The sequence below is a fragment of the Vidua chalybeata genome, chromosome 5 (genome assembly GCF_026979565.1).
Source record: "Vidua chalybeata isolate OUT-0048 chromosome 5, bVidCha1 merged haplotype, whole genome shotgun sequence".
Taxonomy (NCBI): domain Eukaryota; kingdom Metazoa; phylum Chordata; class Aves; order Passeriformes; family Viduidae; genus Vidua; species Vidua chalybeata.
The window spans coordinates 18,094,107-18,121,299 of NC_071534.1; the positions used below are offsets into that span (position 1 = coordinate 18,094,107).

Genomic DNA, 27,193 nt, shown 5'->3' on the forward strand with positions numbered 1-27,193 from the left:
GTACCAAGGAATGTCATGGAACAGACCTTAAGTGCCACCATGTGGCACGTATGGTTCAACCAGGTCTAGTGAGCCCATGTTTAGTAAAGTCAAGTCCTACTTGATCAACCCGATCCCCTTGTGCAACAAGGTAACCTGTTTAGTGAATTAAGGCAAGGCTGTGGATGTTGCCTAGCTGGACCTTAGTGAAGCTTTTGATAGTGTTTCCCTGGAATTCTTCTGGACAAACTGTCTGCTCCTGGGCTGCAGGGGTGCCCTGTTTGCTGGGTGAGAGCTGGTTGAATGGCCAGTCTCAAAGTGGTGAGGACTGGAGTTGTATCCCACTGATCACGAGTTGTGTTCCCCAGGGCTCTGTGCTGGAGACATTCCTGTTTAATGTCTTTACTGATGATCTGGGTGAGGGAATTGAGTGCACCCTGAGGCAGTTTGCAGATGACACCAAGCTGTACACAGGAGTGTTGATCTGGTGGAGCACAGGAAAGCTCTGCAGAGGGATCTGGTCAGACTGGGTTGGTGGACCAAGGCCAGTGGTATGAGGTTCAACAAGGCCAAGTGCCAGGTCCTGCACTTGGGTCGCAACAGCACCATGCAGTGGTGGAGACTGGGGGTGGAGTGGCTGGAAAGTGGCCCAGTGGATTGACAGCAGTTGAGCACGAGCCAGTGTGTGTGCCCAGGTGGCCAAAAAGGCCAGTGGCAATACGGCTCCTATCAGATACAGTGTGGCCAGCCCCTGTACACTTGTGAGGCACCTTGAATCCTGTGTCCAGCTTTGAGCCCCTCACTACAAGAAGGACAGTGAGGCACTGCAGCGCATCCAGAGAAGGGCAATGGAGCTGGTGAAGGGTCTGGAGCACAAATCTTAGGAGAAGCAGCTGAGGAAGCTGGGATTGTTTAACCTGGAGAAAAGGAAACTCAGGGAAGACCTTATCACTCTCTACACTACCTGAAAGGAGGCTGTAGCCAGGTATATTCAGTCTCTTCTCCTGAGTAATAAGCAACAGGACAGGAGGAGATGGCCTCAAGTTGTGCCGGGAGAGGTTTAGATTCAATATTAAGAAATATATTTTATCTGAAGAAGTCAAACATTTGAACAGGTTCTCCAGCAAAGCGATGGAGTCATCATCCCTGCAGGTATTTAAAAAGCTGTGTAGATGTGGTGGCTTTGTCAGTTCTATAAGAGGCATTGGATTTGATAATCTTAAAGGTCTTTTACAAGCTAGTAGATTCCATGATACTATAAACCATGTCTTTCCCTTTTGTTTCTCATCTTGCATTCAGGGGAAAAAGAATGAATTCAACAGTGTTCTGTCATGTTGTGTAAGTTGGTTTGCCCATTATAAGTTTACTTTATTTCACTTCATATGTGGAGATGGGGGGGGGTTTTCTTATCTCCCTTCTCCAGCATTTTAGCATGAAATGTGTACATCTAATTTTCTGATATTCTTGATCCTGATCATACCTTGTGTGTATTGCTACATAAAATTGGTCTTTTAGCTAGGTCTTGATAAGTATAATAATAATAGATACTCAGAAGGCAGTAAATTAAATGAGTTGGGCAAAATTGTTACAGAAGGAGGTAGCAGATTGTCTTTGTATTGCAGGGCATTGCTGAGTGAGTGGCAGATTCTTTTCTGTAGCATTGGAGAGCGGAAATAGCAGGAGCATAACTGAGAATTGCTCCAAAGTGACACTTTTTATTTTGCATGAGAAAACTGAACTGTGCTGTTCTTATCTCCCTTCCATCTAAATCACTGCATTTTAATGAAAAACATCTCATCCCATGTTACTCTGAGAGTGCATAAAGAGAACTCTGCTGCAGAATTGTTTGTTTAGCAGCTATGGTAGGGGACTGGTCTTGGTGATGAATTGGGGGTCCATTGCAGTGTGGTATTCTGCACCTTTACAGTTCCGACTTCAACTAATATCATACTTACTTTGGAGAGAAGGGATTCTTGCATTCTGGCCTTTTTTCCTTTTGCTCTGTGTACTTTTCTACATTTGGTGTCTTTCACCTTTTCTATATTAGGTATCTCTCGTATTCTGATTATCAGAGACAAAGACACAAAGACACAAGCTGTGTTCTTGCTTGTGAATAGCTTGGTTGAGTACATTTTTATTTCAATGATGGTAGTATCCTGCAGTTAGGATATAGAAATTTGACTTGTCATGTGTTCATTTTGTTTGTTTCCTTGTCTTTTTGCCTTGCATGACTGCAGCTTGTTTTATGTTTGAAATGGAGAATTCATGGAAAACCAAAGGGGAGTGTATATATAATAGAGCTGCTGAAAATAGCAAGGAGAGGAGAAGAGGTTAATTATATGTATACTCTGCAGCATAGTCAAAACCCTGTTAAAGCTGGTGGAAAAAGAAAACTTCCGTAAACCTGGGTCAAACTCACCAGCAAAAGTACATCTCTTACCTCAATGAGAAACAGCATTAGGGAGTTCCTGAAAGTGGAAGGGAGGAGGAGGATTTAGGAAATAAACTTCTTTGCTTATCCACAGAACTGTAATGTTTATAAAGACTTTGTTGGTCTGTGTTTACTCATGGAATTTTGGCTCTATGTGTGCGTTGCCTTTCTGGGTTAAGCTAAGGAGTAAGGTCCTTTTGGTCAGTTGGTTAACAGGACTTGAAGAATTAAATCAGGAGCAATTCTCAAGGTGAAAGTCATTTAGTTGCCATTTTTCTAGCTGAAACAAGGTAGCAAACTTCATTTTTTCACAGAATGTTGGGATGTTTTAGAGCAGGGGTGAAAAGCGATCTAGTCCTTCTTTTCTTGTACCAGAGCGCTAGGACTACCTTAGCATTGTGAAATGGTTATAGGTTATCCATCGTGTATGGTTTATGTTAATTGTACCTCTTTATTTAGCCTCCTCGTGAGAGGAGATAGGTGGAGACAGAAATGGTGGTGTCTTCTGGTTTTGTTTTTTCTCTCCTCCCTAGTGTAAAAGATGAATGACTGCAGGAGTGTGAGAACTTAAGAGAATGATGGGACTGATTCTGAGAGTAGTGAACCATCTAAACTCCCTCTTACTTTCAAATGTTAACTCTAGCATTTCCAAAAATTATGCTCTGACTGCAGTATCTTTGTGATCCTCCACTAACCAGTATTTACAGAGGCTTTTTTTCTGCTCTGGTTTTGGATTCATCCCTTCTCTCTCCTTTCAACTGCTGACTTCCTTAAGAGTATATCCTCTAGGATATGACATGGAATACATGCAGTGGAAGCTTTGTCCATCGGCTTTCCAGCTTCAAACACTCCTGATGCTATCACTGTGGTGATACAGAAATCCTCTGGGAAAGGAGAAAGCTTTAAAACCTGGTTGTGAGAAGATCTCTAATTGTAGGTTGTTAATTTCTCTGAACTGCTTATGCTCATTAGAGTTAATTTTGTAACTGTGGTGTGGTCTGACTGCTGTTGACATTCCCTACCTTTGGCAACAAAACTTGGAAGTGTGCAGTTTGTTGCTTACAGTGGCTTGAGTTTAAAACCTAGATTTTTCAGACATCTAACTGAGGTGTGTTAGGAGTTTAATCGCTTTTTTATGCATAAAGTTGACATAGAAAGATTGCATCTGAAAGGTTTTGACTCAGTGGGGGAGCTGGTGAGAGTTGAACCAATTTAAGTGCTTTAGGCCAAGGCTAAGTATAAACCTCAGGAGTGAGTTCTGAGCTGTTTGCTCCAACATTGCTTTGTGCTGCCTTCTCTCTCTTCTCATCTGTCTGTTGGTTATGCCAGTGGAGCTACAGTGGGGATGCATAATGAGGTGGTTCAAGAAACTGGTCCAATCTGAAAATTTCAAAGAAAGCCTGCAGGGGTGGGGATGGGTAGATAGAGGAAGGGGGAGGTCCTCCTTAAAATTGTCCTACCTCTGAAGTAGTCTCTTTGTTGAATTATTTAAATGTATAAAGTTATTTTGTATTAATCTAAACTGTTTCTCCTGTCTCCAAGTAAGTGTGGCTGTAGTCTTAGTCACTCCCTGTTAGTCTCAGAAGACAAAAGAAGACAAAGCTTACTGTAAGAATGTGTCTGCTTCAGTTTGTGGCTTCAACATGAGGCAGATGCTGTGGAATCTAAAGTATGGAGAAATGAACAAAGAGTTTAGAGGACATAGGTTGTAGGAGACAAGGAGAAATGTTAGGCAGAGAAAGTTCTTGTTCTTCTAGTGTGAAAATCTTACAAATGCTTTGAATTTTTTTTTTTTTTTTGACAAGTTCAAACAGTTCTTATGTTTGGGAAAAATAAGGTTTCTCTCCATTTTTTTTTATCATTAAACTTGACTTGGCTTTGACTGTATTTTCTTTTAAAGTGTGCCATAGCAGTAGTATTTGCAGACCTTCTACACTCAATTTCCTCTTAAATCTGCATTGGTTTAGGGATATGAAGTGCTGAATTAATAGGAAGAATGATAACCTTGGCTAGTGAAAATTGAAAGTGTTAAAGCTAAATTTTTTGTCTTACCTTAAAGGAACAAAAACTATCAATAAGATGATTGGAAGATGTAAATTTGAGTACAGCTTTTCTGCAATTGAACAGTAATTCTTTCATTTGTTAGTTTAGATGGATCAAGGTTCTATTTCTACCTTTTTCTATTTTAATGTTACTGCATATAATGTAAATAGGTGGTATTATCTTCAACAATGGTTTTACCTAATCAATGGATATAATTCTTGTGTACAATGCATAGCCTCTATTGTAATGATAGTTGCACATAACTGATACTGATTTTATGTCAGTTTACTTCATTTGCCTTGAGGAGTTCCCAGGAGTCTTAGTTACAGGCTCATTGCACCAGACGTTGTAAAAAAAGAATAAAAATATTTAATTGTATAGACTATGCTGAATAGAAAAGACAGACATGTTAGAGGTACTATTTAATATGACCCTTATAAGAATTCATCTTAGCAACTTGTCATCAAGGGTGGGGCTACAGCTTAGTATGAAAAATGATAGAAGTTAATTAAAAATAATGTGTTAGGATGGTGGGCTTTTATTTCCTCCACTGTGTAGTTCTGAGTGTTTTAGATACTGGATAAATTTCTGCTCAGAAAGTGGGAGCTTGGGCAGATAGAACCTGACAACACTGCTTGCACTTTACTGTTTTCCTCTTGCAATTAATAATTGACATCTCTTTTTCATTGTTTTGTAACTGAAAGGTGAATATTTAGTGAGAGCTGTGATGCCTCTGCTGAGCTTCCTGTCTTGCATGTCTGAGGAGGAGCAGATCAGAAGTGGTTCTTGAAGTGGATGTTCAGATTTTGCTGTTCTGCCAGAGCAGATATCATGTTTGACTGCTTGAAGACATAGGGGGTATGGACACGGGTCAATTTGCAATAAGAGGTATGTAATGAAGTGATGAATTGCCAAAATTTTTGGAGGACCAGTGAGGTGGATTAGGATGTGCAATCTGCTGATCTGCAGCTTAGAGGGAAAAAAAAATGAGCTGAGGGTTCAGTATTATTTTTATTTTGGTGTTAGGAAGGGTAGTTCAACTACTGTGTAAAGACCAAAAGCCTTTTAAATATGAGCTCCTGATTTCAAGTGCCCTTCAGTAGCCACACCACTTAAAACAGTTCCTGCTGTGTCTGTTTTGCTGGTACAGATGTTTGTGTAATGATACAGTGAATGGATCTGTCAGGTCAGAAATGGCTTTTCTCCCTCACAGAATTTTCTTGACCGTGTCAGTTCCCTGATCTGACTTGCTTGTGAATGGCTGTGTTAACACCATAGAGAAGGCTGGACCTCTTCAACTGGGCTAGAGAAGACTGAACCTATATGTGGGTCCAAAATTGTTGTTTTAATCTTTGACATAAAATGGAATGTGACTGATTTGCATAGATTCTTATTAAAATAGCAGTGTCTGTTAAAATTTTGGATGGATAACTTTCAACAAGAGGTTGGTAGATTTTTGAAAGCTGTTTAAGTGCATCTGTGCTGTTGATTGAGACTGAGAACCAATGGCATAATAATAAAATCAGATACATACCATCAGCCAAAATTTTGCTGAACTTTGATTATTTGTTATATTTCTAGAAATACATGTTTTCATAGTACTGCAACTTAAATACTGGCTTACAACAGAAGTTGTTCTTGTCAAATTTCTTCTTCCTTCATGTTTAGGAATATGTATTTAACAGTACACTAAAAGTGCAAAGCTAAACTGGAGATGGCATTTTATTTTTTTTCACTTAGTGAGTAAGGAAAACTTGCAGATGCAATAAAGTCTGTGTATTTCTGATTTGGTGTTATACAAATGGTTTTTTACAAAAATATTTTGGATGTGAAGGAAGAAAGCAGCAGCCAAGTAATAGCCACATGCAAAATTTGAGCTTTTTTTTTTGTTGTTGTCGTTTGTTTACATGATGCCTTTTATTATAGCAGTTGAATGCTCTGAATATGTCTGCTCACATCTCCCCTGTGAGACAGGAAGGTACACTGACTCAGGCTTACCGTGGTTGGGCTTTTTCTGTGGTCACTTAAGGAAATATATGAAAAAGATGTGAATGTAGATTTTATGTAGCACAATAATCTCCAGAGCATTCCCCTCTCTCAACTGACAAAGCTCACTGTGCTCCTTCTGCCACGCTCATCTGTTCCTCACCCATTCTGTGAGAACCATTTCCTTAATTGTTTGGATTTAAGCTCATACATACTGACATTCTGAAAAGCTGTACAGACATTTTGGTAAAGAAGGCATAGTGTGTCTGTGAGATGATGGAAGCTAGTTACAATACACTTGGCCAAGCTGTAGCTCATTTGAGGAATTTTTTGATAAAAATTTTTATTAGGAAGGACAAAATTAAGTTTTGGTGTAGTTTTTTTTTTGTCAAGACCAGGATTACCAATGATTTGCAAGACAAGTTGCTAATACATGTTATTAATAGGTACCTAAGCATGTGTAACCACTACATGTGGTTTCTAAGATGTGCTGTGACTTTTTTAGAATGATAAAATTCAGTTTCCATTAATGCAGTATTCTGGGTTTAATTTCGTTTTTGTCCACTTTACAAGATACTTTAGTTTAGCTACTTCCATAGTCTGATGCTCTCCGTGGTAATTAACTGTATCCTGTTTCAGGTTTGAGTGGTGTAGTAAGGTTTGTTTGACAGAATATATCGTGATGGCTTGGTGAGAACCAGATCTGACTGTAGTTTTCTCTAGAAGTGTGGTGGTGAATAATATCAGAAACATGACTTTCTGAAAGAAGTGAGCAGTGAATGTTACTGTGTGGACAAACTGGTGACTGTTTGACGGGCTGACTGTCTTGGTTTACTTCTATAGCAAACCTAATGCTGAAAACAAGTCTTAATTATTCTCCTTTTAAAAAGGCATCAAATGTAGAAGAAATAAGTTATATCTGTTACTTTGTTAAATGTAGTCTTAAGTTTGATCTTTAAATTCATCTTCTTGTAGCGTAGGTGGCTGATTTGCCTTTTCTTAAAAGCAGCAGTGTTCCTCCAAAACTGAACCAAGGTCAGTCTATTCCCAGCCATTGATCAGGTGTGCAAGTAATAACTCTGTACCTGCAGAAATGGTTGATGAGGGTTAGCAAGTTGGCCTTGACAATAGAAATGGTACTCAGTACATGGGAATCCTTTTTACCTCTATTTCTGGCTGAATTTGGAGCGTGGGCATTATTTCTTACAAAATATATTCCTGAATTGCTCATACTCAGGTTCTGGCTTTTGAGATTGTTTTGGTTATGTGTGTTCTCTGCTAGTTTAAGAAGATAGAATGAAGAAGGACAAAAATAGTGGTTTTTTGCATTTTGTATGAGTTGTGGCAAGAAATGGCTGCAAATGTACATACATACATCTCTGTCACTTGCACAGCATTTAGCAAGTGAGTCTATTTTAATCAAAACCGTGGACACTCTATAGCCCTCCCAACTTCTTCGTGTACATTTTGGCCTATGGAAAATACAGTCTTACTGTTCATCGCCTGCCTGTAACTGCTTTTTCTTTCCTGATAAACATGCTAGGAAGTGAGAGGCTTTTGACAGAGCACTGAAGATGCATTGCATTTGACTGCTGCCTGAGACTTCTCTGCACAGATGGATCTCTGTAGTCAACCCAAATCTAAAGAAAATTTAACGAAGCGGAAAGACCTCACTTATGTCCTACTGAATGAGCTGATGGTGGTTTCATTTGCTCCTTTATAGGCTTATAGTCAAGAATTGGGTGTGTCCGCACAGTATTTTGGTTTTTAGTTCACTTGTTATGAGCTGTCTGTAGTGATGCAGTACTATGTTGGCATCAGTGTTACGTGGGGAGATCTGGGAAGCTGTCCTGTTATGTGTCCAGTCTTTGATAATAGGGACAAAAAGAGTTGTAAAGATTTATGTGGCTGTGAAAGAAAGCCTAGCATGGTATATTGCAGAAGATCACCTCACAGAGTAATCTTTTATGTGGGTGTACTGATGAGTTCTGTTAATCAGCACTGGTCGGGGGCACTCTGATACACATGCAGGAAGCATTGAAAGATGCTTACATGCTGTTGACTAGCATTGGATAATCTTGCGCACAGCAAGATCACAATGCAGTAGCTTCATATTTTGAGGAACCTCTGTGTTAACAAAGTCCTGTGAGGCTGTTTCACGTGATCAGACAGGATAGAAAATCTGCATTGTGCTTAAAAATAAGTTCACATGAAGAAGATAAATTGATACAATGCTTGAAATAACTTCACATGTTTCACAAATAAGTCTGAGATTTGGGTAAGAGGACTTATTGCTTCTTTCTAGTCAAGACTTCTGTGCAGTGATTCTGTAAGTGAGGCTGTTTTTTTTATCAGCCATACAAGCTTGTAATATGTTTCCTTTGTTCCTGCCAGGTTGAAGGCAAATTTTGATTACTGGGCTGTTGGGGGAGAAATGAATGTGTTGGAGCAAAGTGAAACTGCTTAGTGAGCGTAGTCTGCAGTGTCTAGATGGATGTGCTTAGATGGCTCTACAGCTACAGGCTATAAATACTTTAAAGTCATGCAGCTTTACTGAGGGAGCTGCATGCACGTGTAGCAAGAGTGTAGGTGTGACACTGGAGTAGTGAAAGCTGTGCCAGACTCTTACCTTCCCTTTGAATAAACGAAGACATTGTATATTGTGTGTGTTGGAAAGTACTGTAAATGTGTGTAATTTGTGGCTGTTAACAAAACACTTATTTGGAGGCAGGACTTTGTCCCTTCTGCTGGGGATGGCATTATGGATGTGTACCACCGGCATTACAGAGTTTTATATGATTGTGTTGTAGTCTCTAGTTGGCAGGTGCTGCTTTGTCCTCTTGAGATCATGCATGAGGGGGAGTATATACCAGCTGAAAATGTTTTCTTTAAAGGCTTCTAGTAAAAAAATAATAAAATAGAGCCTTTTTTTACATGTGGATGGGGGTAGACTTTGAAGGCCTTATCTATCTGAATGTATTTTATTAACAAGACTTGTCCAGGGGATTATTCTCAGTGGTTTTGCTCAGGGTATAGCACTTAGATATAAGCACTTTACAGGGCTGTTACTATTAAGAAAGGTTATTGCAGTAGTAATTGTAATAGTTCTGTATTTTTAGCACATTAATGGCAGGAAATGTGCTATATGTCTTAAGTTATCAGTGATGTAATGCGTTGGAGCACATCCTATCTTTTTTTGCTCCTGTTTTTAATGAAATGCCTTTTTTCTTTTAGGGAACTATTCTACTGGATATGTTACTCAAGTTAGCCTCCTTGTGAGATACTCAAAGCAAGTATTGTCCTGATGAAAACTTCTTGTTTGTCAGGGTAGATTCCAAGATTGAAAATATATAATAAATTGAAGCAGAAAAATATGTTCTCCCTGTTTTGAGTTAGCATATATAACTTCTGGACTAAATAAATGTTACATGATTGCATGAGATTATGGAGGATAAGAATTTTTGCCTTGATGGACCTTTACTGTATCTCTGTTCTTAATGGCATTTTACAGCATCTTGTGCTGTTTCTATTGATTGTATAATTAAAATTACTCTTTTTTAATAGCGACCAAGTCTTAAGAATGTTTGCCAGCATTGTTAACATACATTAGCTTGAAAACATAGCAGTTTTCGAGCCTGTTGGTAGAATTACAGAGAATGAATATCACTCAGAGATAAAAGTTTTTGTATGATGTAATGCAGAAGAGGCTTCCTGAGATCTTGTCTAGACTATGCAAAGTAAGCTTTGGTAAAGTCATGTTTAAAAATTGAGTCTGAGATTCAGTGAGAGACTGAGCCTGTGAGAGGATGGAATTGTTGCTTTCATGAAAAGCACGTGGTAGCCAGGGCGTGCACGCAGTCTCCATGGCATGTGACCGTTGCTGATTGCAATGAGCCCCACACTGCTTATCTAGAGAAGCTGCTTTTAACATCTGCCAGTTGCAGTAGATGTTCTCTTACCTTTAGCTTGATAACTTTCTTCTATGTTTTTTCCTTTTTTCTCCCCCCTTCATTTTTTTCACCTTAACAGCAAGTCACACAAAAAAAGAAAGAAGCTTGCCTTAGGTATCCCAATTTTAGTCCTACCCCAATAGGGCTGGAGCTTCAAACTAATGAAACCTCAAAAGCAATGATTCAGAAAAAAGGAGGAGTTTATCCATAATAAGCCTGAACTAGACAGATTGGCACAGTGTGGCATTTATAGAAGTGTTATTCATGTGATATATGTAGTCTTTAAAATGCTAAAAACGTGGAAGTTCAGCAGAACAGCAGATCTCTCTTATGACACTTAAGATATAAGATTAAAACAGCAGTAAAGTTGATTTCCTAGAAAAAGAGAGACAGAATTTGAGGTATTAACAATTTGACAGTTCCCTTTTGATTCTAGTAATATTATTATGTGCATCAATCTGCATGAGCCAAGGCTGCAACACAAAGAGGCCTTTGAGTTAGAGGAAAGGGGCTGCAGAGACATGCAGTGCTGTGGGGTGGTTTTGTGCCTGTGTGTTCTGTAGCCTACACACACAGATAGTAGAAGATGAAAGACTCCAGTGATAGAGTCTTCTGTAGATAACATACATGTTAGTAAAAAAAATAACCTTGGTAGGCAGATGGGAGAAGAACTGGATGCCAAATCTTGCCTGCATCTCGTTTGTGTGCCTGGGTTTTTTTTGTGAGTTTGGTGATCTACTTGAACAAAACTTAAGTGCAAAGCTAGAAATTAATTCTAAATGGGTTCAGCTGAACGTGGCAAACACAAAGCATGGCTAAATATGAAAACATAATGCAGGCAAGTTTTCCAGGAAGTCTCCAATCTGAGGAGTTGGGGTTCTGTTTCCTGGAAAAGTGTGAGCATTGTCTTAACATTCTTTTAAAGGAAGGAGTCTCTCCAGGTGGCTTTATCCATATTTTTTTTCAGAAAGAGAAAACCACAAGGTGTGTCAGACATGAAGTGCTTATGTCATCTGTTAGTTTGGGAATTTTGTTTTGTTTGGTTGGTTTTGGTTTTTTTCTTTGTTTGTTTGGTTTTGTTGCTTAAAGGCAGTGTACATGCACATACTTGTTCATTTCTGTACTTTTCTTAATTCATCTAGTAATGTGACAGGCTTTTATAGAGGGACTAATCAGGGTCCCCAAACAATTCAGCAGTTGTGGTCCAGTCCTTGAGGGTGAGTCATAATTCCACATACTGAATAATATGTTGAAATACAGAGGAGAGGCTTCCTGGAGTTTGTTTACTTATGAGTTGCTTATATAAGTGTAGATGATCATACACGGTATTCCAAAATATATATTCTGACTGGCAAATGTTATCAGTTTTGTTTCATTCAAGGTAATATAAAAGTCCTGAGGAATGAAGTTGTAGACTGTTTTGCTCAAATAGAGTGAACTTGTTTCAACTTTCCATCCTGTAAAGCAAAGCAGATGGTTGGGGGAGAAAATGCAATGTGTTGTCTTGTGTTGGTTTTCACCTAGGAGTGTCACTGGAATTACTCAGGATCTGAGCACTGAATATGCTGGTGCCAGTTCTTTCACACGCTCACATAGATTCTTTCACTGGGTTATCTTGGTTTGAGCTTTGGTCAATTGTATCTTGAGTATTTGCTTATAGAGATCTTCCCAGTGTGAAACATGGACCTTGGCTATCACTCCTGTGGTAAATCCAAGAGTGGTTTGAAAGTATTGCAGGGTTCTTGTCGCGTCCTTAAGCATGGTAGCAAAATACTTGGATTACTCCCAGTATTAGACATAGGGAATAGCTGGACCGTGAGGATTGCTCTCCTTTGCTTTGCAAATATTGTTGGAAGTTTCTCTCTTTAGGGCACAAAAACACATTAGTAAATGAAGATGGGAAATATTAATGCTGGAAATGTACTCCAACTGGTAGTAGGCTACTGGCCTGCATTACCTGGAAGATTGGCAGGTTGCAAGACAAGGGGTTAAACATTGATATATCAGGAAGTAGAAGAGAAATACTAAATTTTAATTGCTGTTGAAGCAGGGAAATTGAGTGGGGTACTGGTGTGACTGGGAAACATATTATACCTTTTTTTTTTTCCCTCTCTTTTTCTCCATATTTAGGAGGGTGTTCGAGCTACTGCTCTGCTGCTGAACAGCATGCAGTCCTTTCGGGAGCAAAGTAGTTATCACGGAAACCAGCAGAGCTACCCGCAGGAAGTGCATACTTCATCCCGACTGGAAGAGTTCAGCCCCCGCCAGCAGGCCCAGATGTTCCAGAGCTTTGGAGGAGGTGCTGGCAGTGGACGTCGTGGAGCAACAGGAGCCTCTACAGCAATGCCTGGTGAGAGCTCTGGCCATCAGAGCTACCAAGGTTTCAGAAAAGAAGCAGGAGAGTTTTACTATATGGCTGCCAACAAAGATCCAGTGGTGTCAGGAGGGCAGCAGCCACCTCAGCGCAGGCCTTCTGGACCAGTACAGAGCTATGGGCCCCCTCAAGGGAGTAGCTTTGGGAATCAGTATGGGAGTGAGGGACATGTGGGCCAGTTCCAAACACAACACTCGACCCTTGGGGGTGTATCCCACTATCAACAGGATTATACTGGTCCTTTTTCTCCAGGGAGTGCCCAGTATCAGCAGCAGGCTTCTAGCCAGCAGCAGCAGGTGCAGCAGCTGAGACAGCAGATCTATCAATCTCATCAGCCTTTACCCCAGGCTTCCAGCCAGTCTGCTTCTAGCACCTCACACTTGCAGCCAATGCAGCGTCCATCCACCCTGCCTTCCTCTGCTTCAGGCTACCAGTTACGAGTGGGTCAGTTCAGCCAACACTATCAGCCACCTTCGTCATCCTCCTCCTCCTCTTTCCCTTCCCCACAGCGTTTTGGCCAGTCAGGACAGAATTATGACGGAAGCTACAATGTGAATTCTGGGTCGCAGTACGAAGGCCATGCTGTGGGTTCCAATGCACAGGCCTATGGGACCCAGTCAAACTACAGCTTTCAAACTCAACCGATGAAAAGCTTTGAGCAATCTAAGCTGCCCCAAAGTGGGCAGCAAGGGCAGCAGCAACAGCACCCACCTCAGCACGTAATGCAGTATTCAAATGCTGCCACCAAACTCTCTCTTCAAAGTCAAGTGGGACAGTATAGCCAGACTGAAGTGCCTGTAAGGTCACCAATGCAGTTCCACCAAAACTTCAGTCCAATCTCTAATCCATCGCCTGCTGCATCTGTGGTTCAGTCTCCAAGCTGCAGCTCTACCCCTTCTCCACTCATGCCAGGTGGAGAAAATCTCCAGTGTGGGCAAGGCAACATGTCCATGGGTTCTCGAAACCGAATCCTGCAGATGATGCCTCAACTTAGTCCTACACCATCTATGATGCCAAGCCCCAATGCTCATGCGGGTGGATTCAAGGGGTTTGGACTGGAAGGACTGCAGGAAAAAAGGCTCACAGATCCAGGACTGAGCAGCCTGAGTGCTCTAAGTTCTCAAGTTGCCAATCTGCCCAACACAGTCCAGCACATGTTGCTCTCGGATGCCTTGGCACCTCAGAAAAAAAGTTCCAAAAGATCATCCTCTTCCAAGAAGGCCGACAGCTGTACCAACTCAGAAGGCTCCTCCCAGGCAGAGGAGCAACTCAAGTCTCCCATGGCAGAATCTCTGGATGGTGGCTGTTCCAGTAGTTCAGAGGATCATGGGGAAAGGGTGAGACAGCTGAGTGGCCAGAGCACCAGCTCAGACACCACTTACAAAGGGGGTAATTTAGAGAGACCCAACTCCTCACCAGCACAAGGCTCTCAGAATGAGCCATCAAAACTCAGCAGCAGTCCTGCAGCTAGGGAAGATGTGGCCTCCCCTGATGGGAAGGAAGCTGTGGTGGCTGTGGAAAATGCCCCAAAAGTGAATGAAAAGGCAGTTGGGGTGATTGTCTCCCGGGAAGCCATGACAGGAAGAGTAGAAAAGTCAGGTGGGCAAGATAAACCTGCACAAGATGATGCTTCCACAGCCCCTCAGGCACCAGCTAGCACTAGTGGAGCAAAAGAAGCTGGGCATGCAGGGACTCAGCAAGAAACTCAAGGAGGAGGTAAAGGGAGCAAAAGTGGCGATAACACTAACCATAATGGGGAGGGTAACAGCCAGCCTGGTCATGCAGTTGTTGGGCCAAATTTTCCTGCAAGAACAGAATCTTCCAAGTCTCCTGGCAGTTTAAGGTACAGCTACAAGGATAATATAGCACCTGGTATACAGAGAAGTATTGGTGGCTTTCCACAGTATCCATCTGGTCAAGAAAAGGGGGATTTTCCAGGGCATAGTGAGCGCAAAGGCCGTAATGAGAAGTTTCCTAGCCTCCTACAAGAGGTTTTACAGGGGTACCACCATCATCCAGACAGAAGGTATTCTAGGAATGCACAGGAGCATTCTGGGATGGCTGGGAGTTTGGAGGGAGCCATGAGACCCAATGTTTTAATTAGTCAAACCAATGAATTGACCAATAGAGGCCTCTTAAACAAAAGCATGGGGTCCCTCCTGGAAGGCCCTCACTGGGGTCCCTGGGATAGGAAGTCTAGCAGTGCAGCTGCAGACATGAAGCAGATAAATTTAGCTGATTACCCTATTGCTAGAAAGTTCGATGTGGAGTCTCAGTCTGCTGCCCATGAGGCAGGAGCGCTCTCAGAGAGGAGATCAGTGATCTGTGACATATCTCCATTAAGGCAACTTGTAAGAGATCCTGGCCCTCACCCCATAGGACACATGGGTCCTGAGGCCAGAAGCGGAAGGAGTGAACGTCTTTCCTCTGGCTTGAGCCAGTCAGTAATACTCCCTGGTGGTTTAGTATCCATGGAAACAAAGATGAAAGCTCACAGTGGGCAAATAAAGGAAGAAGATTTTGAACAGTCAAAGAGCTCAGCTAGTCTCAACAATAAAAAAACAGGAGACCATTGTCATCCTGCTGGTATCAAGCATGAATCTTTCCGAGGCAATGCCAGCCCTGGAGCTGCAGTCTCCGATGCTGCTCCAGACTACATGCCCCAGCAGGACAACAGATCGACACAGATGAGACGAGGACCTGGCAGAACTGGAAGGGGTAAATCACCCTCTCAATATCAGGATCTTGCTGATAAGCTGAAAATGTCACCAGGCAGAAGCAGAGGCCCTGGGGCAGATCTACATCACATGAACCCACACATGACACTATCTGAAAGAGTTAGCAGGGGTTCCTTGCATTCTGTCTACCCTCAGAATTCAGAAGGCCCATCTCTGGCTTCGGCATATCACGCGAATGCTAGGCCTCATGCTTTTGGTGACCCCAACCAGAGTCTGAATTCCCAGTATCATTACAAGAGACAGATATACCAGCAACAGCAAGAAGAATACAAAGATTGGGCAAGCAGCGCTGCTCAGGGTGTGATTGCTGCAGCTCAGCACAGGCAGGAAGGAGCAAGGAAAAGCCCGAGACAGCAGCAGTTTCTGGAAAGAGTAAGGAGTCCCTTAAAAAATGACAAGGATGGAATGATGTACCTTCAAGGTAGCTCTTACCATGATACTGGAAGCCAGGAAGCTGGGCGCTGTGTCATGGGGAGTGACAGTACTCAGAGCAAATGCACCGAACTGAAACACGGCAGCCAGAAATTGCAGCACCATGAATCTGGTTGGGACCTCTCTCGGCAAACTTCTCCTGCCAAAAGCAGCGGCCCTCTTGGAGCAGCCAACCAAAAAAGATTTTGCCCTCAAGACAGCGATGGGCATCGACGAGAGGAATCTACAGATTTGCCCAAGCCTAGTAATGCTATGCTTAGGCTCCCTGGCCAGGAGGACCAGTCTCCGCAAAACCCATTAATTATGAGGAGGAGGGTGCGTTCTTTCATCTCTCCTATCCCTACCAAAAGACAGCCACATGATATGAAGAACAGTGGCAGTGAAGATAAAGGGCGACTGATGACTTCAACAAAAGAAGGTGCCGATAAAACATACAACTCCTATGCTCATTCATCTCAAAGCCAAGATGCTGGCAAGTCAGTTGCAAAGGGAGATTCCTTCAAGGACCTGCCAAGTCCTGATAATAGGAATTGTCCTGCTGTTTCCCTCACAAGCCCAGCGAAGACCAAAATATTGCCCCCAAGAAAGGGGCGAGGATTAAAACTGGAAGCTATTGTTCAGAAAATTACATCTCCCAATATCAGGAGAAGTGTTTCTGCCAACAGTGCTGAAACTGGTCCAGATACTGTCACTCTTGATGACATCCTGTCCCTCAAGAGTGGGCCTGAAGGAGGAAATGTGGCTGGACATGGACCAGAGGCTGAGAAGAGAAAAGGGGAGATATCAGATGAAGTGGGGCCAGCAAGCCAGGATACAACTGGTGAAAAAACTGTTCCAAGATCTTCAGAAGAATGGCAAAGCAGCGAGGATGATAAAAACAAAAAAGAGGTCCCTGAAACTGCCGGTATTGGCAAAGAGGGAGCAGGATCCAGTGCAGCACCACCACCTTCTCAGAAGTCAAGTGGTCAGGGAAGGTCTGATGGATCTATAAGTGGAGCTGGAACTCTGACCTTTTCTGACTCAAAAACAATTTCCCCTTCCAGTGTGTTCATTTCTGAACCAAATCCAAAGTCTGAGGAAAAAGATGGAGATGTGACAAACATTTCGCCCAAGCCAGATGGTTTCCCTCCAAAGGGATATTTCCCCTCTGGAAAGAAAAAAGGGAGGCCAATTGGGAGTGTGAACAAGCAGAAGAAGCAGCAGCAACAGCAGCAGCTGCCTGTGCCCCCGCCTCCCCAGCCAGCACCATCACAGCCTGCAGAAGGGGTGGGTGCTGGTGAGCCAAAGCCCAAGAGGCAAAGGAGGGAGAGGCGAAAACCTGCAGCACAGCCACGGAAGCGGAAGCCTAGACGGGCTGCTCCAATCGTGGAGCCTCAAGAACCAGAGATCAAGCTTAAATATGCTACCCAGTCTGTAGATAAAAGTGACTCCAAGAATAAGTCCTTTTTCCCTTATATTCATGTGGTAAACAAGTGTGAATTAGGCGCTGTGTGCACAATCATAAATGCAGAGGAAGAGGAGCAGAACAAATTGGTGAGGGGTCGGAAAGGACAGAGGTCTTCAACACCCCCTCCTAGCAATGCGGAGAGCAAAGTGCTGCCCACCTCAACTTTCATGCTGCAAGGCCCTGTAGTAACGGAGTCTTCTGTCTTGGGGCATCTGGTTTGCTGCCTGTGTGGCAAATGGGCCAGCTATCGTAACATGGGTGACCTCTTTGGTCCTTTCTACCCCCAGGATTACGCAGCTACTTTGCCCAAGAATCCACCTCCAAAGAGGGCCACAGAAATGCAGAGCAAGGTGAAGGTACGGCACAAAAGTGCTTCTAATGGTTCCAAGACAGATACTGAAGAGGAGGAGGAACAGCAACAACAGAAGGAACAAAGAAGCCTGGCTGCTCATCCCCGCTTTAAGAGGCGGCACCGCTCTGAGGACTGTAGCGGAGCCTCTCGGTCACTTTCAAGGGGAGCTTCTTGTAAAAAAGCAACCACTGATGGTGGCAATGGTGGTGAAAAGACTCCTTTGGACTCAAAACCATCTATGCCCACTTCAGAAGGTGGCACTGAGCTGGAGTTACAAATTCCTGAACTACCTCTTGACAGCAATGAATTTTGGGTCCATGAGGGTTGTATTCTCTGGGCCAATGGGATCTACCTGGTCTGTGGCAGGCTCTATGGGCTGCAGGAAGCTGTGGAGATTGCGAGAGAGATGGTGAGTACCTAACCTTTCTATACAAAATTATTTTCTTTCCTTAGCAAATATATACCATTTGGACTACTGTTTTTTCTTGTTCTTTCCTCATGTCTTAAACAGACATTTTTTTATCTTTAATAAATCTCTAGTGATGTCCTTTTGATGGCCTCGTTTAGATCTCTGCCACACCTGATCAGATAAGATTTTTTGGACATCAAAAAGCTGGATGCTTATTACCTAGTAAAAGTTCCGGATGTCCAAAGGCTTTCTCGTGACTACAGTGATCTCTTCGCCCTTCCTTCTTATATTCTGTCAGATATTTAGTGTTCTCTAGGGCTCTTCTTGGAGTCATAGAGTGAAAGGATAAGTGGTAGCAGATACAAATTGCAGCAAAGAAAATTCTAGTTCAATTGGCAAAAAAAATTCATTGAGGGTAATCAGACATTGGATTGAGGGAGGGGAAATGATCGAAAAGCTGTGGAATGCCCTGGTTTTGGAGATGCAAAATTTGGTTCTGGGCAGAGCCCTAAGCGTCTTCACATCTCAGGGTGGATCTACCTTCAAAGTTGGCTCTGCTTTCAGCAGGGGCTCCTTCCAGTGCGAGTTACTCTACACTATAATACATATTACACTACTGTAGGAGAATTTGCAAAATAAGGTGGATAGAGGAGAGTTGCACAAAGGTCTGTAAGCATTGAGTGAAATATGTGTGGGTTTAGTATTGATGAGTTCAGCATTCACAAATGACACTGATAATTTACTTTCTCCAGAGCGTGAGTATACAATGACTGAGAAGAAATAGGTAAAATTGAAGCAGGGACAAATGAAAAACTTTATTCACAACTGCCTGATTGTGGATGGACACACTCACTGTTCTTGATTTCCTGAGGCAGAAGCTGATGCTTTAAAACCACAGTTACGTGCCTTGCTTTGCCATCATCAGTATCCTGCATTGCCTTTTTTATGGTTATCTTTTTTTGTATTGTTCTCTATCCTGGGTCAGCCCACGGAAGAGGCATAAAACTACTTTTTCCCTGTTGCCTTCAGATTCTTCCTTTTCTAAACAGTGTTGGGATCCAGTTTTTATCTTCTTTCCTCTATATTGTTACATACAGTGTGCTTGTTTCCTCCCCATGAGTTTATCTGCAAGTTTGATTCCTGGCTTGTTCTAAATTTTCACTCAACTGTTCTTTGACAGTAATTACATGCTTCTCTGCCCTAACTTGATTTGGCTTGCATTCTTGTTTCTAGTCTCTCATTAAACATAGTCAGTTAATTTCATTTGGTTTTCATCGAGCCATGCCTGCGTACTTGTTCTGATGCAACTGCCCAATTTCTTATCTCTGATAATTGCAAGGTTTCTTTCAGGTTCTCCACCACCTTTTTGGATTCTACTCACAATGTGGCCATACTTTCATTTGTCTGGTACCTCACCAGTATTTTGAATTTGTAGCTCTCCAGCCTGATTTTCCCTTTTTACTGTGTGTAGGGTGTGTCTTTCACTTAGGATTCTGGTTTTCCCAATAGCAAATGCCTTTTTTACAAGTTCTTGAACCACTTGAGTTATCCTCCAGTGATCCTTTTTGTGTCCCCGTTTGTGCAAAGGACATAAGCCTGGCTATGCTAAAACATGCTGTGTTGAGAGGCTCTAATCAAACTAGTTCAATAATAGCAGCGTGTTATCCACATTTTTATGTGGGTTTTTGCATGTTGTTTGACGTCTGGTTCTTTCTCTGCATGGAATCTTCATGACTTTCTGATTGAATATGCTTTGGCTTACCCTTTTAGCACTTTCTTCCAACTGTTACAGTCATCTCCTCCTTACAAGTGAAATTTTTTTTTCCTCTTCTTGTGAACCATTTCATCTGCCTTTATGGCACCTTACAAAAATATCTCCTTCTCTCTCTTGAACTTTGTGTACTCTTCCTCTACCTCTTTCCCTCAATCAGTTGCTCAACTCCTCTGTCTTTTCTTTTCCCTCATAATGCCAGTAGAAATAAGTGTTTCTCTTTTATTTTTAGAAAATGCTTGTGGCCTCTCTTGCCTTTGCAACTACCTCTTAATTTCCTTTTTCTTTTTTCATCTCAAAGTTCTTTGAGTGCATTGTCTGGGGCTCTTGTCCTCCACTGTGGCTTCAGTTGTGCTCTACTGCAATTGTAATCCGTGTTTACATTACGGTGATCTTTTCCCGGTTAAGGTTCAGATCCAGTTCCTAATTTTCCATTTTTCTGTCGACTACATTATCACTGTCAGCTGTGCTACTCTTGAAGTGTTGTTCTACCTTTGTTTCCTGCCTGTGTCTTTTGATTACCTCCTTGCTTTGCATTGTATTATTGAGAGGCTGTTTTTCATTACTTCATGTTTTTTCTGTGGGGTTCACTGAAGTTTGCTTGTGCTTTTGTTTTATATCCTGGAATAGGATGCTTTTGAGTAGCTTTTGATAACTCAATCACTTTCTTCCAGAGTCTTGTAGAGACTCTTTTTTCTCCAGATTCATGTTCTTCCAGCACAAACTTTAAAATTATTCTTGAATTCATGAGTTTCCAAAATCTCACTTCAAAACATGGCTTTTAATCTACATCATCCTTAATCCATTGTCTATCATTTTATTCTGATTTTCATGTTGCTCAGATTCACAATCTCATTTGATTTTAAAATTATTTCCTCCCAATCCTTTCTATTTAAGGCTGCAAGAACTACTGCTTACTTTTGGTATATGATAATATGTAGTCTTTCAGTGCTCTCCACTGTTCTGTCTAGATCAATTTTTTTATCTGTTTATAAGACTGAACTTTCAGCATCAGGGACCATTGTCTTGTGTGTGTACTTTCTTTTTTTTTTTTTTTTTTTTTTGGTTATAGAATCATAGAATGACTTGAATTGGAAGCAATCTTAAAGATCAAACCTCTGCTGTGGGTAGGGACACCTCCCACTAGACTGGGCTATCTGCAACTGCTCTGGATAACTTGTTCCACTCTCACAGTAAAGAATTTCTTCCTAATTTCTAACAGTATCACCATTCTCACCACTCTCACAGTAAAGAATTGCTTCCTAATATCTAAGTTAAACCTACTCTCAATTTGAAACCATTCACCCTTGTCCTGTCACTACATTTTGTAAATAGCCTCTCTCTTGTATGTTCTCTTCAGTATTGGAAAGCCACAATTAAGTCACCCTGAAGTCTTCTCTTTTCCAGACTGAACAATCCCAGTTCCCTCAGCCTTTCCTTGTAAGGAGAGATGCTCTGTCCCTTTAATAATTTTGGTGGCCTCCTCTGGACTTGCTGTAACAAGGTCTGTCCTTTTTTGTGCAGAGGACCCCAGAGCTGGATGCAGCACTGCAAGTGAGGTCTCACCAGAGCAGAGCAAAGGGGCAGAATCCCCTCCTTCATCCTGCTGCTCACGCTCCTTTGGATGCAGCCCAGGATACAATTGGCTTTCTGGGCTGTGAGTGCCATTGCTGGGTTGTGTCCATCCTCTTGTCCACCTGCACTCCCAAGTCCTTCTTGGCAGGGCTGACTTTGATCCCTTCATCCCCCAGCTGGTGTTGATACCAGGGGTTGCCCCAACCCAGGTGCAGCACCTTGCACTGGGTCGTGTTAAGCCTCATGAGATTCCTATGTGCTCACTTTTGAGTCTGTTCAGATCCCTATGGCTGGCATCCCATCCTTCAGGTGAGTGAAGAGCACCACTCAACTTGGTGCTATCTGCAAGCTTGCTGAGGATGCACTTGATCCCTTCATCTGTGTCATTAATGAAGATATTAAATAACTCTGGTCCCAATACAGACCCCTGAGGGACACCACTGGTCACTGATGCCCACTGGGACTCTGAGCTGTTGATCTCTACCCTCTTGATGCAACTGTCCAACCAATTCCTAATCCATCACTCTCCAGTTTGGAAAGAAAGGTGTTGTGTGGGACTGTCAAAAGCCTTACATTTCAAAAGCATTACATATAAATTACATCCTCACCCTTTCTCAGGGAGGCAGGAGTCACTCCATCATAGAAAGCCACTAGGTTGGTCAGGCAGGACTTGCCCTTTGGTGAAGCCATGCTGGCTGTCCTGAATCACCTCCCTGTTCCCTGTGTGCCTTAGTGCAGCTTCTAGGAGGATCTGTTCCATGATCTTCCCAGGCAGAGAGGTGAGACTAACAGGTTGGTAGTTTCCAGGGTCCTCCTTTCTGCCCTTTTTACAGATGTGTACAATGTTTCCCTTTTTCCACTCACCTGGGGTTTCACCTGACTACCAACTTTTCCAATACCATGGAGTGTGGTTTAGGAATTACATCAGCAAACTCTCTCAGGAATCTGAGATACAGCTTTTCAGATCCCACAGACTTGTGTACATTCAGGTTCCTCAAGTGTTTGTGAACCTGATCTTTGCATACAGTTTGAGGGACTCTCTCCTACCCCAGTCCCTATCCTGTCATCCATCCACTTGAGAGGTGTGGGAAGAGAGGTTGTCATTGAAGACTGAGACAAAAAGGTTGAGTACCTCAGCCTTCTCCCCATCCATTGTTAGCTGTTTGCCAGCATTGTTTATATTGGGGTGTACACCTTCTTTGTCCTTCCCTTTCTGGTTAACCTACCTATAGAAGACTTTCCTGTTATTCCTTTCATTCCTTTTCAGGTTCAGTTCCAGCTTTGCTTTGGCCTTCCCCAAACTACCCCTGTACAACTGAACTTCATCCCTATACTCTTCCCAAGTTACCTGTCCTTGTTTCCACTGCCTGTGTCTTTGTTTCTTTCCCTTTGGTTTGACCAGGAGTTTCCTACTCAGCCATCCAGTCTCTAGCCTTCCTTGCTCAGTTTCTTGCTTCTCAAAATTGCTAGCTCTTGAACTCTATGGAAGACTTCAGTAAAAATCTGCCAGCTCAGTTCTGCTCCTGTGTCGCTGAGGGCAGTCTTCCAGGGTACCCTATTGACTATCTCCTTGAAGAGCTGGAAGTTTGCTTTCCTGAAGTTCAGGGGCTTAACTTTACTCCTTACCTGACCCATATCCCTCAGGACTGCAAAATCCACCAATGCCCGATCACTCCAACCCAGGTTGCCTCCTATCTTGACATCCCCAGTTTACACTGGTGATCATCAAATCCAGTATCAGGTTCCCTCTGGTAGGGCTATTACCTGGCTCAAGAAGCTATCTTCCATGCAGGAGTCTCCTGGATTGCCTGCAGTTTACTGTGGTACTTTCCCAGTAGATGTCAAAGTGACTGAAGTCCCCCAACAGGACTGGAGCCTGTGAGCACGATGCCTCCTCTAACTGGGGCAAGGAGGCTTCGTCAATAGGCTCCCCTTGCTCAGGCAGCTGTAGCGGACCCCGGCCGCAAGGTTCCTTTTGTTGCCTCAGTGTCTGATTTTTACTCACAGTCTTTCAAGCTGCTCATGGCTGTTCTTCAGAGACAGCTCTTCACACTCAAAGCACCTCTTGACATAGAGGGCAACCCCTCCACCTCTCCCTCCTTTGTGTCTCTTCTGAACAGCTCATAGCCATTGATAGTCACGCTCCAGTCACACAATTTGTCCCACCAAGTTTCAGTAATGGCAACAGGATCATAACTTTCCAGCAGCACGGTGGCATCCAGCCCCTCCTTGGTTTGTTGCCCATTCTGTGTGCTTTGGTGTAAAGGCACCTTGGTTTAGGCTGTTGGCTGCATCACCTTCCCAGAGGAACAGCCCTTAATTCCTTTGAGATATTTCCCTGCTGGTATCCCTGTTGGCTTCTTTTACCTCAGGAGTCTCTGGCTCACCTCTGTAAGACTCTAAGTGTGCCCCAGTGTGACCAGCACATTTCAGAGTCAAGGGCAGAGTGCCCTCACTAGCATTCTGTTCCTCTAACCTTTGCATCTCATCCCACAGCTTGCCAAGGACAAGCCTAATTCTATCCCTCTCCCAAGTCAGAGTTTAAAAGCTCTGTATTGTGTCTCATACAAACACAGTATCCTAACATGATGCTGGGCTCCTTTTTATAACATCCATAAGAGTAATCTATTTATCGCCCCTGTGACAAATAATGGAAAAGGTTTTCTTCTAGCATTTTTCTTTTCCTATTGTAGCAAGCTGTTGTGCTGAGTTCTCCTCTGGAAGCAGTGTATCCTCATCCCTTCAGCTCTCAGAGGGTTACGTGCAGCACAGAGATGGCCATGGGGTATTCAGAGGTGTGCCTGCCAGAAGCCATCCCCAGGCAGGAAAGGCTCTGTTGAGCTCAACTCTCCTGCCCCACTGCCTGAGGAAAGCCTTCTGGCTCACACAGCTGATTTCCTATGCTTGTTGCATATGCTTTTTCTTTACCTCCTCCGTGGTTTGCAAGTGCATTTTCTCTTTTTTCCTCTGACATGCAGTTTGTTAGTGTTACTGTCATGGAAAAGCAGATGTGCAAATCAAGTAGCTGCTTCCTACCAGGAACAAGTACAGAGATGTGTGCAGAGGCACACAGGAATGTAGCTCTTGGATTCTGTCTACAGGTAAGGAAGGACATTAGCATATGGTATATGAAGGGTCATGATCCTGGAAGTGAATAATTAATGTACTTAATAATTCATAACTCATTCTGTGCAAATTAAATAGTCCCATAACTAAAAATTACGTAAACTGTATGTGGTACCAACAGGGTAACTATGCACCAGTTTAAACTGAATCCATACCATTAAGTGAATTGAAATCCTTTCTTTAGACACCTGGCTCAGTTGCTGTTGTTTATGCAGCACTCTAGTATAGAAATAGGAAACTTAAACCTCTAGTCAAAGGCCATTGATGTAGGTAGTGATACAAGTAACCCGTCCTGTGTTTCTTCGCACACAAGCTCACCTATTTTTCATCACATGAACACTCATTCTAGATTTTTTTTCCCCTGAACACCTGTTTCTTGCTAAATTGTTTCTTATATGAATAAACGTCTCCTACTGCAATTTTTTTGACAACTGCCCCATAGTCAATCTCAAGAAAGGATTTTTATGAATGTGAAGGTGCTCAAAGATCAACTTGTACCAGATGCTCAAGAAGAATTCCTGAGAAGGTGTTATCTTAAAAAGGTTTATCAAACTGTGAAGTGACTCTCCTGAGCTTTGAGCTTTCCTTAAAGTCTGTTTTCACTCTGGACTGAAAATGGTGTGTGTTATCTGCTAAGCAACAATCCAGGTGGTTTCCAAAGTGCTAGAATCTGCCTTTCTTGAAGGCAAAAAGGTGTTCCTTCTGCTCTGGTCACTCTGCTATGCTTTTTGGTTCTGAGAAAGTGATCCAATTAATTGGGCTGCTTCACATGCAGAATGACTTAATCCTTCTCCTTATTTTGAGGCTCAAATTAGATACCCCAGCAGATGAGCCTAACTGCAAAGGAGTCTGTCTCCCTCATAAACTGTTAATGCATAGTAATGGTGTGGCCTTCTTGCAGTTAGACTTTTTTTGTTCCAATGCTGATGAAATCTTAAACTGAAAAAATGCCGTCTCCTTAGTGCTAGGTGATCCTGTTGCTTATAAAATGTTTTCTTTCAAATACTGTAGGTGACCAGAAAGTTTCCTGTCTTGTCTATTTTTTCACCATTTTTCTATTAATGAGAAGTTCATTTCCATGTAAGATGAACTGTTGGTTACCTTTGAAACTGGAAGAATTTTGGAGTCACTTTGGTAGTTGTCAGCAGTTTTAATGTTCAGAAGAACTGATGGTCTTTATTCTCAGTATTAAATATATGAAGCTGTACATGAAGAGAAGAACAATGCAGAGAACATTCTTTGTGTTAAGTTGAATTCAAGATAGTTCAGCTATTGTTTTCTAAAAAGCTGTTCACTAGGAAGTGGTATGCTGATTCTTACAGAGCTTTTTTATAAGATATGTTTTTCCCAAGGCAGAGGCTCTGCCCTAGCACATGTATTACTTCTGGTTAGGATGGGGTTTTTTGTTTGTTTGTATTTTTTTTTCTTCTTCTACCCCTGCTCTTATCCAAATTGACCTTGCTGAAGATAAATGTAGCTTGTATTCCTGCTGAGAGTGTTTTGTGAAAGGAAAGCTTGTTTTCAAAGATCTCCTTTAAAAGGTCTAAAAAATGTAATGCTTTTCTCATCAATCTCTGCATCTCTCCCAGCTTTAGAAATGTTTTAATCCTTATACATGGAAAGGAGTCCTTGGAACCTGTTTCCTTTGTTGCTCCTTATTGAAAAGATCATCAGTTTGTCAGGTGAACTTTAGGGTAACAAATGGTGAAGGGTGAAACCTGCCCTTGATCTACAATGTAGCAGAAGATTCTGTGTTTTCTGTCACCAGTCTGTAATTTTGTCTGTCCACCTCTCCATGGATTCTCTTTTAAAAGCTGCTCTTTATGCAAAGTGGAGAAATCTACCTGCCTCAAGGCTCTTAACAGGCCTGTTTTGTAGGTCTGATAGACTTTAGTGATGAGAAGGTTAGAACCTAAATGCCTGAAGTCTCTTTCTCTTCAGCTTGATACTAGATATTTTAATTTTTCATGACTGTTGGGCAGTGGCAGCCTTGTGGCTCATGTTGTGAGTGTGTCTTTGTTAGTTGTAGTGTTAGAGGTAGGTTTGCATGTTACCCAGCTCCTGGTTTTGCACAGGCAAGTTGTTCTTGACTTAAGACTCCTGATAGTTGATCTTCCACAGTATCTTATTTGGAGGAAATGGCCTTTCTGTAATGCTTTGTTTACTCTGATGCTTTCATAGAACCATTTTCTTTTGTTTACCTCTACCATTCTGGACCCTAGCTGTAAATTGGGTAAAGGAAGGTGCCTGGAAGGATCACTAGGATTTAAGCTATTTATATTCTCAAATTTGGGAAATCAAAGCCTAACAAAAAAGCTCCCATGCTCTGTAAGTAATTGCTTATAAAAGGTTCCTGGCTGCATAGCTAATCAAGTGACTAAGCCAGAGAATTGGTATGAACTGGGAAAATTGTGGAAGGTTAGCTGCCTTTGGCAAAACAAAGCAAAACAGTTTCTAGGCCCAGAAACCTGACTACTGTAGTACCATACAGGTATAAAGGTGTCAGTTCATTCTGCATGTCTCATTTGGCACAGGTGGGCTCTCTCATCCCTAAGCCCAGACCGGGAGGGAGTTGCTGTC

General features: G+C 42.4%; 1 protein-coding gene across 7 annotated transcripts in view; it reads left to right on the forward strand.

The window, feature by feature from the left end:
- Nucleotides 1-27,193, forward strand: part of TCF20 (transcription factor 20) — a 93,072-nt gene that overhangs the window by 32,880 nt on the left and 32,999 nt on the right. For 4 of the 7 annotated variants that reach the window (XM_053942247.1, XM_053942248.1, XM_053942252.1 and 1 more), the window contains one exon: nucleotides 12,520-18,141. In XM_053942247.1, the coding sequence (XP_053798222.1) occupies nucleotides 12,520-18,141 (5,622 nt within the window). Of the gene's footprint in view, nucleotides 1-5,157; nucleotides 5,342-12,519; nucleotides 18,142-27,193 lie in introns of all 7 variants that reach the window. The other 3 variants (XM_053942249.1, XM_053942250.1, XM_053942253.1) reach the window with 2 other exon arrangements.